General features: G+C 37.3%; 3 protein-coding genes across 3 annotated transcripts; 2 read left to right on the forward strand and 1 right to left on the reverse strand.

Moving 5' to 3' along the window:
• Nucleotides 984-2,114, reverse strand: LOC18779036 (small ubiquitin-related modifier 2). The gene is made up of 3 exons (XM_020561507.1): nucleotides 1,924-2,114; nucleotides 1,407-1,556; nucleotides 984-1,242 (listed from the first exon to the last, which is right to left on the reverse strand). The coding sequence occupies exons 1-3, from the start codon at nucleotides 2,017-2,019 to the stop codon at nucleotides 1,189-1,191; spliced, it is 300 nt and encodes a 99-aa protein (XP_020417096.1). The 5' UTR covers nucleotides 2,020-2,114; the 3' UTR covers nucleotides 984-1,188.
• On the forward strand, nucleotides 8,292-10,606 carry LOC18779864 (glucan endo-1,3-beta-glucosidase 14). The gene is made up of 3 exons (XM_007212321.2): nucleotides 8,292-8,463; nucleotides 8,590-9,891; nucleotides 10,252-10,606. Exons 1-3 carry the CDS (start codon nucleotides 8,382-8,384, stop codon nucleotides 10,284-10,286), a joined length of 1,419 nt encoding a protein of 472 aa, XP_007212383.1. The 5' UTR covers nucleotides 8,292-8,381; the 3' UTR covers nucleotides 10,287-10,606.
• LOC18779133 (F-box/kelch-repeat protein At3g06240) lies at nucleotides 13,602-15,127 on the forward strand. Its single transcript, XM_007213469.2, has one exon. The coding sequence runs from the start codon at nucleotides 13,669-13,671 to the stop codon at nucleotides 14,941-14,943; it is 1,275 nt and encodes a 424-aa protein (XP_007213531.1). The 5' UTR covers nucleotides 13,602-13,668; the 3' UTR covers nucleotides 14,944-15,127.

The following is a 16,333-nucleotide window of genomic DNA, read 5'->3' on the forward strand; positions in this document are numbered from 1 at the left end:
CAGATAAAAGGTCTCAGGTTCGAATCCTCATAGTGTGTGAGAGAAATCCTCATTCTTTGTAGTTTAGACTATCGTATGATTTTTTAAATAAAAAGAAAGTCTATAACCCGAAAACCCTTCTCCGAAATTGAATTCTCCTTATCAATGACCATTTGCTTTAGTAAATTTTTATTTTTTAATACAAGCGCTATTGGGGGAAATCAAACTTAGGACCTTGGATGCAAAAGTAAATGCTTTAAACCACTTGAAGTCCCTTGCAGGCTTTTTTTATTTTTTTTATTTTTAATATAATGATAAGCGATAGAATATTATTGATGTGAAAAAAACTAATACAAGAAGTATGAACTCGTATCAAGGAGGAAATTCTTTGATCACGAGTTACAATCCTCGTACAGTACATCATAAATAAAATCAGGAGGTTCTTCGAACCAGTATAGAGAACCCCAGTATGCAAGGCAAAATGCGCTAAACGATGAGCCACACCATTGATAGTACGACGAATATGGTTAAAACCTTCCCCAGTGACCTGTGTTAGCAAGCTCTTGGTATCCTCCACCATTGGTCCAATGACGGACCTATCTATGGAGTTACTTCGAAGTGCTGTAACGATCTGAAGAGAATCACTTTCAAAGACAACATTTTGAGCAAAGATCATTTGTAATTTTTCTATAATTTGATTCAAACAACAATAAGGTGGATGGAATTGAAGATAAATATTCTTAATCACTTGAGATTCAAGCCCCTCGCTATAATTTCTCTTTCATCATATCAAATGTCAACTTTCACACCTTCTATTCAAGGCATAATGAATGATGCTATCAACAGCCTCATTCATGAAGCATCTTTACCAATGATAGCTTAACTCCATATCCATATTTTGGCTTTGGTCGAATCTTTTATGAATTCCTCTATTTATTATTCTATCACACGGCCTGTTTTGTCAATGCAATCAAAGATGTCAAATTGAACACAAAATTATAAGATTTTCCACCCAAATGTTCAGCCAAATATATTTGGTATTTGGCACAAATAAACTGATTGGTTTTTCATTCCAATTTGAAAATTCATGACAAAAACATTGTTTCATTGGGTTTCAAGCCTTAACAACAGATCGTACACGATGAACCAAAAACAAATAGCTCACAATTGCTACCACAAGTACCCTTCACTTCATCAGACTCCTCCTCGTCATCCTAATAGGACCGGAAATGCATAAATTACATCCCCACTTTCCATTTCATGCTGTATCAACAAATACTCAGTCAGATTCTGTAAACTCAACGGCTAAAAGTAAAAATGTGTCACACAAATTCACACGAATAGATAACTACGCACACGCACACGCACACGCACACGCACACGCACACATATACAAATGTATGAATATGGAGATGGAGAGAGGGGACCTCATCTGGGGTCAGGTTGGGTCTAACAAGACGACCATTGTGCACGAATCTCATATTGTCCAACTCCACCGACTTCTTATCACAGTAAGCAATCAGAAGCTTCTTCAGTTGAGTGCTTCTCTTGATCCTGAACACTATAAAATTTTCCCACTACACACACACAAGCAAACAAATTTCCAGCATTGGGAGTGAATTACAAATTGCATCATTACAACATCCATTGCCACCAAATTTCAATGCCAGATTATAACCCCTAATGTTTGAAAAGTACATAGAGATCATTTTTTTTTTATAAAAAAAAAATCAATAAAATTATATTTCACCCAAACAAATATAATTTTGAAACAAATTCAAAACCACAAAAACAACATATGATATGAGTTGTAAAAAATAGGGAAAATGGACAAACCCTAAACCCTAACATAAATGGATAATATTCACTAGTTGAGCAAAAATATTCAAAAACAATAAATAAATATATAAAAACCCCAAGAGAGAGAAAGAGAGAGGGAAGGACCGGGTCCTTCACTAAGAGCAGGATGCGGGTGGGCCGCTTTGGGACGCCCAACATATTTCTCTGTGCTCCGACTGGGACTCTGCGACCTACCCCCATTTTCAAGTCTCCCTTCACCAAATTGGTTTCAATTTGCTTTTCTTTTCCCTCTCTTTCTCACCCCACCCTTATCAACCTTTAAACAAGGGAAGGGAATGGACGAACGACAAATGAACCGTTGAAAGACTAGTTGCTCATTTATTCGGCCAATTGAATGCAAATGGCTTGACAGACTGAGTTGGGCCAGACTCATTTTAGAATATCTTATAGAGTAAGCCCATTTTCTCTTTTGGGTTATTGGAATAATTTTTGCTGAGAACTAATCGATACTCATTTGGGCCAGACTTATGTATGTATTTTTTAAACTTATATTTATATTTTAGTCCCTCAATGTCGCAGTTCTAGTTCTGCTTCCGCTCGCATTCGTATAAATATACCTTTTTGTTTTAACATAAATTAGAGGATTATGCGATAATAGCTCTCTTATTGACATCAAAATACTTCATCGGCCGAAGGCGTTGATTGTTTGGGTTTACTTGAAGCTTTTATTAATTGTTTGGGCAGAATACCACCCCCCTATAACATAACATGGCTTGTTTTCTAGAAGATGTTAGTTGATATAATCCATCGTTAACCACTGTAATTAACATGATATCAAATCTCTAGTTGAGAGCTAGTCTAGATAGGAAAGCCATCATTAGTAATTTGTAGATTGTATAATTTTTCTACACAAACCTGCTAAAATATTAAAACTATGAGAGAATATTTGTTTGTGGGAATTTTCTGTGTATTCTTCTCCTTGTAGGAGGTCATATTTATAATACAACAAAACCTGAATAGGCAAGTAAATAATAAATTCCTAAATCTATTTGCAGTAGGAAATCAGAAATTAAAGTAAATCAATTACAATTATAATAGGAATTCTTGGTGTGTAAGGAAAGTAAGTCAATATCCACAAGTCACGCCAACACTCCCCCTCAGTTGGTGCATAGATGTCGCCAATGCCCAACTGATCTAGTGAATTGTGGAATGCTTTACTGAAAATCGCCTTTGTCAAAATATCCGCCAATTGATCCTCGGATTTCACAAAATGCGCAATCTGGTCCATATGTCGGGGTCGTTAGTCGAGAAGTCATAATCTGTGCAGCGGAAGATGCATAGGATACAGGTTGAGTAGGAATTAGGATCGGAATCTGAGCCTGAGTCGAGGCCGGAGTCGGAGTCGAAATCGGGATCAGGGTCTGAATCAGAGACAAATTCGGGGTTGGGGTCATCATCGGAGTGGGGGTTGGGGTCGTCTTCGGAGTCGGGGTCGGGGTCGAGGTCGTCTTCGGAGTTGGGGTCGGGGTCGGGGTCGAGGTCGTCGTCGTCATAGTCGGGGTCGGGGTCTGGGTGGTCGTCATCATAGTCGGGGTCGGGGTCTGGGTGGTCGTCATCATAGTCGGGGTCGGGGTCGGGATCGGGGTCGTCAAAAGAGGATCCTGATTCTGGATCGGGTTCGGGGTCAAAGTCTGCATCTGTAGGAGCGGAGCCATCTGGGCACTCAACTCAACGATGGTTGGTGGAGAATGAGAGAATGAGTCGGTGGTGCTACCTCTATGAGGGTTGAAAAAATCATCAACCCCCATAACACTAAATAAAATAATCTCTATTACAATAGGACAAAATATAATTGGTAAGTAACCAAAATTCTAATGAAATAAGGACTCGCCAACACTCCCCCTCAAGTTGGGCAAAGATATTTCGCAGGCCCAACTTGACAAGCGAGTCACAGGACACCATACTTGAGAAACACCAATTGTAGAGAAGATCTTTTAGTCAACCACGAGTGAAAAACGTGACAAACTAAAACAAAGTTCACAGCGAAAACACAAGAGCAAACCCTAAAAAATAGGGCACATAGCAAAACACAGAAACCCTGTGAGCACGGCAGTAGGTAAGGCAGAACACAGAAACTGTGTGAGCACAGCAATTGATAAGGCAGAACACAGAAACCCTGTGAGCACGGCAATAGGTAAGGCAGAACACCGAAACCCCATGAGCACGGCAGTGGCAACAATAAATTCTTCCATATAAACTTTAGCTAATTCACTCAGACACAACTTCTCTTCAATCTTCCTCTCCCCCCCCCCCCCCCTCTCAAGGGGGGGGGGAAGAGTACTTAAATTTCAAGAAGAACACAAGCACATGTCCCTAGATCGAACCTGGCTCTGATACCATGCTAAAATATTAAAACTATGAGAGAATATTTGTTTGTGGGAATTTTCTGTGTATTCTTCTCCTTGTAGGAGGTCATATTTATAATACAACAAAACCTGAATAGGCAAGTAAATAATAAATTCCTAAATCTATTTGCAGTAGGAAATCAGAAATTAAAGTAAATCAATTACAATTATAATAGGAATTCTTGGTGTGTAAGGAAAGTAAGTCAATATCCACAAGTCACGCCAACAAAACCTAATGCACTTTGGTGTGCCATAAATAAATGGATTGCTATTGGTCTTTAGTTCCCATTGAAAATCCATGTCAAATCCAACTCATGTTTCATATCAAAGTCCACATCCCAAAATGCAAAAAAAACCAAAAGTTTGCTGCCCAATGAATATTCTTAGTGGAGAAGGCAAGAATTGCCCCAAGGAAATCTCCTGCTGCAGTGCAGACAAAATGTAATTGATAAATGTGGACAACTTGCCTACGCAACTTGCCATGTAAATATTAATCCCAAGAACATGTTATGCTATGTATACCGACATGATCAACAAATCAAATTTTCTATATTATCATATTTATACCACAAACCGATGCCATATTATAATTTAATATATAAACTCTGTTTTTTTTTTTTTTTTGCCAAAATTAAGAAATTGGAAGGCAGAAAAACTCAAACACGCGGGTATCACGCATGGGAGGAGCCAATTAAGGCCTACAAGGGTCACTTGACCCTTCTCACCCTTTGATCATTTGTTTTTGTATGTGTTGCATTTGACTGGATTACTTTTTATATTACATGGCTGACCTTTCTCATCTTTTGAGTTTACTAACTTTCTCATTTTCTCGTTTTCTTTGTTTACTATTTAAATCCTATAACAATTAAAGTACACTACAAAATCCCTCTTGGCTCTAGTAGTATCTTTTTTCTAACACATAAACACACCTCATAATTCCTAAGATTTATCGTAATTTCTTTAATCAAATGAGCCAATCAATTAGGCAAAATTCTCACTCTCATTATTTAAGGTTGACCCTCTTTGATAAAATTTATGGCTCCGCCATTGATATCACGGGGACTTGATCCAAGACTACTAAAAACACGCCAAAAGGCTGGACCAATCTAACGCCCATTGATTGATTCTAGTGCCAAGTTTTTAAGGAGTTGTTAATGTGAATGACACGCTTTCAGAAAACAAGTGAAAATGGAGCTACCCTTTTGTCTTCCCAGCTGCTGAATAAAGTCATTGAGCATGATTCAATTCCCATTTCTTCCCAACTAAACTACCAACTTCTAACCTCTTGGAATGAAAAGCAATTATATTTAATTTCACACAAACAATCAAAAGATGCCATAAAGGTTGGAATATGAGACCATTTATAAATTAAAACTTTTCACTCAATTAGATCTTTATTGGCCGCTTTTGTTTATTTTAACACGAGTATGAGACTCAAAAGATGCTCTAAAATTTACACACCGGTAATTATATACATGACGACTTTGAGAGACAGATTACACATCAATTATTTCTTTTTCAAATTAGTGACGTTGTTGATTAAATAATATTTATATATAATATATTATAATAAAATGAGTAGGGTCTGTATATACCTAAAAAGACAAATGAGCTGATCATGCTATGATGCGAGATCAGGGAGGGAGGAGAGAGTAAAACAAAAGCAGGTTTGGCCACAAAAAAACTATGCTTACTACATAAAAAGTGCTTATAATTAGACCAGTTAACTGCTCTCTCACAGTAATTTGGATTTCCAAATTAATGATCATATCCTTACAATATATTTGCATATTTTTTCATAATTGCATTTGTTTAATTGTAATTTCCCCAACCAAAGTTATGGCTTATCACCTAATCCTTATTAATATTATAGTTGATCGTCTCAAAATATACTTCCATGATGGAGAGAGGGAGAAGCTTTTCTCATTTAATAACACTTCTTGTTAAGTAAAGAAAAATATTTCAAAGGGGTGTTAAAATATGAATTTTTTTTTATACAAGCGATATTTTATTTTAATTTAATCAAAACTACGATGAGAGGGATTCGAACTCTGATGAAGAGTGGGAAATATATCCGTTCTAGCCAACTTAACTAAGTTCATATTTACAAACCATGAAGTTATCGAAGTAGCTCTATATTTAATTGGTGTTGTTAAAATGACCTAATTATATATCATTCTGACAGTGACATCTAGCCTCTCTCTCTTTATATATATATATATATATATATATATATATATATATATTTTTAATAACGTGTCTCTCTGAGACATGATTAATGTGGTTAACTAATAGTTGACCAAGACAGTTTGGATTAATGTGTCCATTCAAAATAGCCAAACGACATTGTAGTGTACAAGTTTGTATAGGGTTACTACATATATATATATATATTATTCGGATATCCGCACATTATTATCGTGTAAATACTATTGTAAATAGACAAGAAAGTAAGGAGGGGTAATACAAAATACATAACTTTGCACGATAATAAAGTTCGTCTGCATAGGAGAATTTCTGTATATATATAGAAAGCTTCATATGAGGGACTTATTTGAAGGACACACTTGTAAGGCCCACTCCGTGTTATATTTTACTAATCCAATCCGTCTATTTTGTATATACTCATTCACATATCATTTCTACCAAAAAAAAACTCACTTGAATATGATTTCATTTGACCACTGAATTGAATTATTGAAATTTTAGTACTTTCTTGAAGCACTGTATTAATTGAATTTGTAGGACACAATTGGATATCGAAACGGTTTTCGATTTGTCTAATTTTTTGCAAAGATGATATATAAATGTAGACTTAAAAAATAGATAGTTTGGATCATTGAAAACAAATTCTTATGGGACCCTAAATAGTGTCCATCAAATAATTTTATTTGAAGAATCCCTCAATAGAAGGGAACTGTATATATATAAAACATATACTTGGGGCTTAAGTGTTGCTCCATGATCAAACAATGTGAACAATGTTCTGCAAAACGGTAGCAACAAATAGTCATTACAAGAAGGCCAATAAATCTTCTTGCATGCTTATCTTGACAAAGAATAATGCACTATACGTACGGCGCCGGAAATTAAATATGGCTGATGAAGAAGATTGAGTGATGATAATATAATAAAATGTATTAACAGAGAGTTGCATGAATTGCCGACTTGAAATAATACTTATCAAGGAAATTATATCGATTATCATTATTTATTATTATTAATGTTAAATGGGTTTTCCAAATAATAATAAATAAATAAAAACTGAAAGCGGCATATGCAAAATACAAAACTCTTCTTTCGTTTTTTGTCTCTTGAAACGTGCATGCTCTAGCGGCTTTGTGTTGTAATTCTCTTTTCCGCATTAAAGCGGCATTAACCTTGCAGCAATTAATCAAATGGGTTTGGTTATGTTTTCTAAAAATCTTACCAAAAGCAAGGAAACAAGCGTACTGGACAAACCAACGTTCACATTTTGGGTCATAATTGTTGTTTTTCCACATTTTGAAGAAACGCTGTTCTTTTTTCCACCAAAAACATTATGATTGTTGTTTGCCAAAATGCAAGGTGAAAAAAAGAGAAAGCAGAAGAAAAATGGAACCCATGCAGGTACCTAACTAGCAACGGATCTGACTTACATCTTGACACAGACAAGTCGGCCACCAAACTACAGCACCAGCCCATCATATGTAAATTTCATCCCGACGTCTGATTCAATCATATGCCACGTGTACGCTCAAGAACAAAGGGGACCCACTGATGTAGATGAGGTTGGAGAACCACAGTAGAGTTTTTGAAAATCTAGACTCCCCAACTCCACCAGCACCAACAAACAAAACCATGATGATAATAAAAAAACGGTCGTGCAGATGTGGGCTTTCCGCCCGTTGCGCAATGTGTATGCCGCATAGCAATTTTATTTTTTATTTTTTGCTATTGACAGATTTCACTCGCGTGGGCTCCACAAACTCACCCTCCACCCTCAACCCTCCCTCTGTTTTTCCCACTAACCTCCTCCACTCCCTCCTCCTCCTCCTCAATCTTAATCATCATCATCACCTTCATGATTCACTCTATAAATACACAAACCCATCACCTGAGAAACACCTCTCTCTCTCTCTCTCTCTCTCTCTCTCTCTCTCTCTCTCTCATACGCTGCTCTGCTTTTATCAGAAACAGAGCAAACTGAGAAAACAAATGAGCATGGCCACCTTCACGTTCCCGTTCTTTCTCTCACTCCTCCTCCTCCCGCTCTCCTCACTCTTGACTTTTGCAGCTGGTAATTACATAAGCATGCATGGGTTTGGTTTATTTATACTAGCTACTAGCTAGCATTTGCATATATAAATTAAAATCACACATTTTCATTTTTAATTTGATGGGTTTGATTGTTTTCTATTTGCAGAAAACACAACAGGTACAATTGGAATCAACTACGGCCGAATAGCCAACAATTTACCGCCACCGGAAAAAGTAGTGGCGCTCCTCAAGTCCCAAGGCATCAACAAAGTCAAGCTCTATGACACTGACGCTGCCGTCCTCACCGCCCTTGCCAACTCCGGCATAAACGTCGTCGTCGCTCTCCCCAACGAGCTCCTCTCCTCCGCCGCCAACGACCCCTCCTTCGCCGACAAATGGGTCCAAGCCAACATCTCCCAATACCACCCGCAGACCCAAATCGAAGCCATCGCCGTCGGCAACGAAGTCTTCGCCGACCCAAACAACACCACCAAATTCCTCGTCCCCGCCATTAACAACCTCCAATCTGCTCTCGTCAAGCACAATCTAAGCTCCTCAATCAAGCTCTCTTCCCCAATTGCCCTCAGCGCGCTCCAGAATTCGTACCCGTCTTCTTCCGGATCCTTCAAACCGGATCTAATCGAACCCGCGGTTAAACCTTTGCTGGACTTTTTAAGCAAAACGTCGTCGTATTTGATGATAAATGCGTACCCCTTTTTCGCGTACGAGGCCAACGCTGACGAGATCTCTCTAGACTACGCCTTGTTTCGGACCAACCCGGGTAACGTGGATTCGGGTAACGGGTTGCGTTATAATAGTTTGATGGAGGCCCAACTCGACGCCGTTTTCGCTGCCATGTCAGCTCTCGGATACGATGACGTTAAGTTGGTGGTGACGGAGACCGGGTGGCCTTCCAATGGCGACGAGAACGAGATTGGCTCGGGGAAAGCTAACGCCGCGGCGTATAACGGAAACTTGGTGAAAAGAGTTTTGACAGGGGGTGGGACCCCCTTGAAGCCCAAGGACCCACTCAACGTGTATTTATTTGCTCTGTTTAATGAGAACCAGAAGCCCGGGCCCACATCAGAGAGGAATTACGGGCTGTTTTATCCGGATGAAGGGAAAGTGTACGACATACCCCTTACTCTCGCGGGCCTGAATGGGGCCCAGTCAAATCCGGTAAACGAGAGCAAGGCCCAGGTTCCAACTACGGCGCCGTCTAGTGGGAACACGTGGTGCGTGGCGAATGTGAATGCAGGGGAGGAGAAGCTTCAGGCTGGACTGGATTACGCATGCGGAGAGGGCGGGGCTGATTGCCGTTCAATTCAGGAAGGCTCCACGTGTTTCAATCCAAATACGCTTGAGGCACACGCTTCGTACGCCTTTAATAGTTACTATCAGAAGAAGGCACGTGGAACTGGTACGTGCGATTTTGGTGGCGCCGCGCACGTTGTTGCTCAACCTCCAAGTACGTCCTCTATCACTCTACTATTTCATTTTAAATTCCTTTATTTAATTTCATTTTCTACTAGTAACATATTTAACTGGGGCAAAACATAAGCAAGCGCTAGAATTTTATTAGAACAATTAAAAAAATACGAAGAGAATCATTCTAATTAGTAGTATGACGGACATGAGTAATTATTTGCACTTGACTAAAATACGTTGTCAAGTGTAAATTGAAGAAAAATAAAGGCCAGTAAAGACAACGATTGCGGCTCGCAAGTGAGTCCATGCGTGCACTTGACTTGTTTGTTAAATTTTCTTGATTTTGACATTATGGATTATGACTTGATGCTAAAGAGGGCGGCTGTGTGTTGTTTTGCAGGGTATGGGACGTGCGAGTACCCAACAGGTTACTGAATGAAGAAAAATGGGGTTGTTTTTGTTTGGTTGGGATTAGCCTAATTATTCTTAGAATTTGGTGCTAGCTTTTAGAATTTAGAGAACATGGGACCTATTTTCATTGTATTTATTATTATTATTATTATTATTATTATTATTTTTATTATTTTTATTATTTATTGTTATGCATATGTATTATATTCGTTGGTTTGACTTATTTGTCTGTAATTACGTCCATATAGCTATTGATATTGATTTCTCAATGTCTTCTTCCATGCCTTTCTGTTTTTGGCTTCTATATAATCATATGGTTAAAATATTTATGCGGATGAGAGAGATAGATCATGCTTCCCAATTGCTTCTTCTTGTCATTTATCGTTTTATTTGTTAAAATAATGCGTTTTGATGGAATGATCTGGGGTTAGGGTTTGCTACAAAGCTTTTGCTTATATCAGAAACTATATGGTGGGGTTTGATTGATTTTGTTTCAACCGACCAAGTTGTATGAAAACAAAATACAGAATTCCCACTTCCTGTATGAAAACAAAAGGACTTTCTCAATGCACCCAAAAATCTGATCAGTGCACTTGAGATTCAATAAAATCTCAGGTGGTGGCATATGTATGTTTTATGTTTTCCAATCATCACACCGGGAGGAAATATGATAGAATTTTAGAATAATACTTTCTGGGTTTATTGACTTTCTTTTTTATCTCTCCTTTTGGGCCTTTGGGTGCATAAAGCGGTGGCCTTTGGGTGCATAAAGCGGCTTTTGCATTTTCGGATAAGGCTTAATTTTAAACTAGGGTCGTTTTGGCTTAGGTGTTGTTAGGGGTGGGTGCGGTCTCATTTTCATCTGACTTAGTCCGGTTAAAACCTGATAACAAAATCGAATCAGACTGGACCAGCTTAGATCCGATTCAATTTCCGGTTCTTCCAGTTTGGGCCAGCACCAAAGCCCAATTGATTTTATTTTTTTTTGGATATTTCAAGCTTAAGAAACAACTGAATTTTCAAAAAAGTTCGGGTTAAAAATCACAATTGGTCCGATTCCCATATTGAATCCAGAAAGCATTCTTTTGTTAAAAAATAAATAAATAAATCCAGTCAAAATAGTTTAAACAAATTCAATTAAAAATTACAGCTCCATTTTTGGTTGATGCATCTCCAAAGCTCCAACGTTATGTTTCTTTCTACCAAGAACACACAAACCACCCATCACGAATCACATTAAAAATCCAATACAAAACCATCAAGAATTCCCTTTACAAATACAATTCGTTAACTGCAAACTGAGGATTTAAATCTAAAAAAGACTATAAATCAAGCATGTTACCTTGGACAGGGGCTAAATCGAAGGAAGGACGAGCGGAACAATCAAAACCCTTTCTGTTATAGACTGGTATAGAAAAATCTCTTTACGAACCAATTCTTGTAAAGGTTTTTGTATAAGCCATAATCAGCTGATTTCCGTCCATCAATTGTTACTCAGCTTCCTTGAAAAGAAAGTTGAGTATGGCTTATACAAAAAACGTTTAACAAGAATTGGTTCAGTAAAAACGTTTGTGAGAGAGAGCGAGCTAACCGATTGGTGAAGTTTACATTATGGTGTATACAAGAGAATTAGAGGAGGCAACAAACAACTAAAAACATGTGCAGATTTTTAGGATAAACTAGGGTGTTTTCGGCGGTTCAAAGAGCAGAAGTTAGAGACCAAGTGTTGTGTTAGGGTTGGGGGTTTTAATGGTGATGGGTTTGGGCCAAAAATAATTTGGATGGTGGGCTTTTTTAGAGTTGAAAATCGAAAAAGATGTTGGCCCAAAATTAAAATTAACAAAAGTTTGAAGGATTAAGTTTCGAACTCAAGACCTCCAACATAGTATGACAAGAGCAAAATATTACGTGCTGAATATGGGTAAAAGCTTCTGCAATGATCAAATATAACAACATGTTGAATTTGAATTGATATGGAGAGAACCACGCACAACTCAAATAATGACTAAATCTCCTATTCAGCAACCAGAAGCACATGTACTCAGACCTACAATATAGATTTCTCGTGTAACGACAGAAACGACAAATACATATCGAAAGCCAAAAGGCAAAAATAATTAAAAATCCTAAATATAAAGAAATCAATAAAACTCTCATGGTAAATTAAATTACAAGTAAGCAAAACCTTTTATTTATTTATAGTAAATTGATTGAAGTAGATTTTGGACCATTACTTGAGACTGGTCCATGGGTGTGCTGAGTAGCGTGCACGGTGGTGCATCACATCCCATCGTCTTTCTATAATCCAATGATTAAGAAATAAATCGGAGAAAGCAAAAGGCCCCAAAACGACACACGAATAGAGCGTTGCGTGAACTCCTCAGTAGTTTTGGCGTTTTGATTTGTTCTGCCACAAAAGCAAGAAAATAACAAAAGCAAAAACGTGTGTACGTAAGACTATAGGACTGTGTGTTGGGTGTGGCCTCAAGAAAAAAGAAAAGAGTTGAGACAAAAAAAGGGTTCGTGGCTTACATTTAAGAAACTTCAACCAAACCAATTCACTTTCATTTTTTTTCTTATATTTATTGTAAGGATAACCGATATCAATAATCAATCACTTGAATTACGAGTCACTAATTGTATTTTATATTAATTATATTAATGACGGGAAAATGCAGTTATAATTATTATTTTTTAACATAAACGATAATCTAAATTACAAGGGGACGAGATTTCTCTCACACACAGTATCAAGCTATCATGAAATGAAAACCTACTAATCTGCAAGTGAATTGAAAGGCATTTTCATTGAGCAAGACCATGTTGATGTAACTGTTTTAATCAGTGAACTAAAACCCCTTTACGATGAAGTCTCATTTACTCCATTTATTTATTTTGGTTTGGAATTGAATTACCAATTTATATTAAATCTGTGATCAAACAGAAGCGAGTTAATGATAAAATTTCTCTTTCATCAATTAAAAATATAAAAGATAAACGTTATCCCTAATCATGTGCAGGGCAATCATGAATTCCAGGGATATCACATACGATGTTGGAAATATATAAAATAAAAAATAATCTTAGAAGAAGGTGAAAATAGATCACAACACAAAAGAGGAACAGAAACAAGTACACGAAAAGAGTTTCAATCAGAATCCTTGTTAACTACTAAATCAGAATTCTTGATAAGGGGTCCTGAACGCTTTTGGAATATATATTCCTTGTTCAGTACGAAATCAAACACGAATCGAATTGGACTCCTTACCCTAATATAAGTTAAGTTCCAGGAGGCTGGAGCTTTACTATATAACACAAGTTAACCCACATCAGCTTTCGTACAAGAAAACGAGCAGATATATTTTTTCTGGTCGAAAGAAAAAAGCATAGAAAAAAAAATCATAAAATGGAGAAGCGGGGGTGGACCGGAAACTCAAACTCTAATGGCCAGCTTCCATCAATGATGATAGAGGAGATTCTATCAAGGCTACCAGTGAAGTCCTTATGCCGCTTCAAGTGTGTCTCAAAGTCATGGAGTTCCCTAATCTCCGACAACCCCAGTTTTGTTGCATCGCACTTGTACAAAGGCATTGGGGAGGATAAAGATGATCTACTCTTCCGAAGAAGAAGAAGAGTCATATTTACTGATGCCGCAGGTAATGGCCTCCACTCTATGCATCTTGACTACGATGATGAGTTTCTCAATCGTAACAACAAAGAAGATGCATCATCCCATCACGATAATCGCAAGCGTAACTGTTTTGATTTCGATGAGGAGGTTGGTGGTAGTAATTTATTAGTAACAACAGCCACGGAGCTCCAGTATGTTTATAGCGCGTTATCATGTATTTCGGTTTCCATGTTGGGTTGCTGCAACGGCTTGTTGTTATGCACGTTTTTATATGACCCGCAGTTATATTTGGTTAACCCAGCAACAAGGCAATCCAAGAAACTACCAGAAATACCAACAGAATATCTAATCGATGACCTCTACTACTTTTGCGACGTATATGGGTTTGGATTTGATTCTTCAACTCATCAACACACGGTCGTCAATGGTGTCGTCTACAGAACAAGTATCCGTGATGATGATGAAGGAGGGGTTCAGTTTAATGTGTATACATTGGAAACTAATTCTTGGCGACAGATTCATGAGTACGTATTTCCCTACCACATCTTTCCATCTCGAAATAAAGGGACCCTGCTGAATGGAAATCTCCATTGGTTGGGGACAAGAGTCGGAGAAGATGATGATCATCATTCATCTTTGTTGATTGTCTCCCTGGTTTTAACACAAGATCAGGAGGAGGTTCGAGAAATTCCACTGCCGCGCGAAATCGACTCTTCTCGAACTCTTCATAGTATTCTCGGGGTCTTCAGAGAATGGTTATGTGTAACTTTTGAGGTTGATTATGGTAAAGCAACACCAACATTCAATGAGTTTTGGGTCATGAAGGAATATGGAGTGGGCGAATCTTGGACTAGAATGAGGGTCTCCATCCCATATTGGAAGTTGTCACATTCTGGTTTCTGGACAAAGTCTCATGATTTGATGGTGTTTGAAGAAGAGTTGATTATGTACAATTTTAACGATCACAGCTTTCGGAATCTATGCGTTCGTGAAATTGGCAAAGTTGGTAGTGTTGTAACCTACTGGGAGAGCATTGTTTCACTTAAGTAGAGTGAGAAAAATAAAAGAAGTAATTAGTACATTTTCTTAGTTGTTATTCTTTTGAAGCAAAATGTGCTGAACAAGGTTACCATCGCTTCACAGTAACTTGTTCAATAGGAGGAGACATCAAACTTTCTTTGTTAGACTAGACAGAGGTCTCTGGTTAATAGATATAATTAAATTGTTTAATCTCATACTGGCTTTGTTGTAAAGAAAATCAAGGATAACAGATCAGCCTAATTGTGAGTTCCTAATACCGTTTCTTTTCTTTATTAATTAAGATTTTCTTCATCTGTTGGTTTATTACTCGTTACCTGATTAACTAGAATATATATAAATGTGGATAATGTAGAAATAATTGAAATTCTAGAGCAGATTCCGAAGATCTTGCACAATTCTTTGAAAACATGTAGCACATTTGAAATGGATTAGAAATGACTATGTGCATGAATTGTAATTGTCTAAACAAACAATTTTATCGTATATCTAAATTCACAAATTTAGAACCTTCCATTCAGACCGTAACATATAAAACAATTTTCTTAAAATAAAAAAACGCAATCAAATAATCAAACAGTATTTCATATAATCAACCAAATATACAAATAAACAATTAGATGAGTTTTCTAGTTGGGATTCTCTCTCTTTTCTCATATTTTTGTTTCGTTTGTCATTTCTGTGGCTGAATTCTGTTGGGGGTAAAGGCAACCGTGGGGCAGGACATAAAAAGCAACGACTACGACCACCGAGTTACTATTCTATACGGTATAGCGGAATGCGCGGGAAGGAATTCCCACATGTGGGCCTACATTTATAGTTGACCACTAATGACACCCCACGTCATGTCGCAATAGCAACAGTTGTCAAGATGCCGTCAAGTCTGCAGCACTATGCTGCTTAAACCATGTTTTTTTTGGTCAACAATATATATATAGAGGAGACCCTTGTTTTTTCTTTCGGTGCTTAAACCATGGTTTTATTTATCATAATTTTTTTTTTACAGAGGCATCCATGGTTTCTGTATTTTGCCACGTTGGGATTCAAGAAGTAAGCAAAGGTGGATCCAGCAATTTTTCAACAAGATGGTTAAGGTTATTAACTTCAAATCTAATAATGATTTTATTATTATTATTTTTTGGTATTCACCGTTTTTATAGTCGTTTTATAAATAAAAGTATACATTAAATTTTATAAAACACTCTAGTTTATAACTTTATTGACAAATTTTCAATAATTTTTAACATGAAATAAATACATATTAAATGCGACCAAAAAACACATATTATCAAAATTATAATATGTTCAACAATAAAATTAAAAGTATACCTATTCACCCGAAGGGTCTAACTCAGTAAAAAAGGGTCTTGACTTGCAGATAAGTGGTCTCATGTTCAAACCC

The sequence above is a fragment of the Prunus persica genome, chromosome G4, assembly GCF_000346465.2.
Source record: "Prunus persica cultivar Lovell chromosome G4, Prunus_persica_NCBIv2, whole genome shotgun sequence".
NCBI classification, from domain to species: Eukaryota; Viridiplantae; Streptophyta; class Magnoliopsida; order Rosales; family Rosaceae; genus Prunus; species Prunus persica.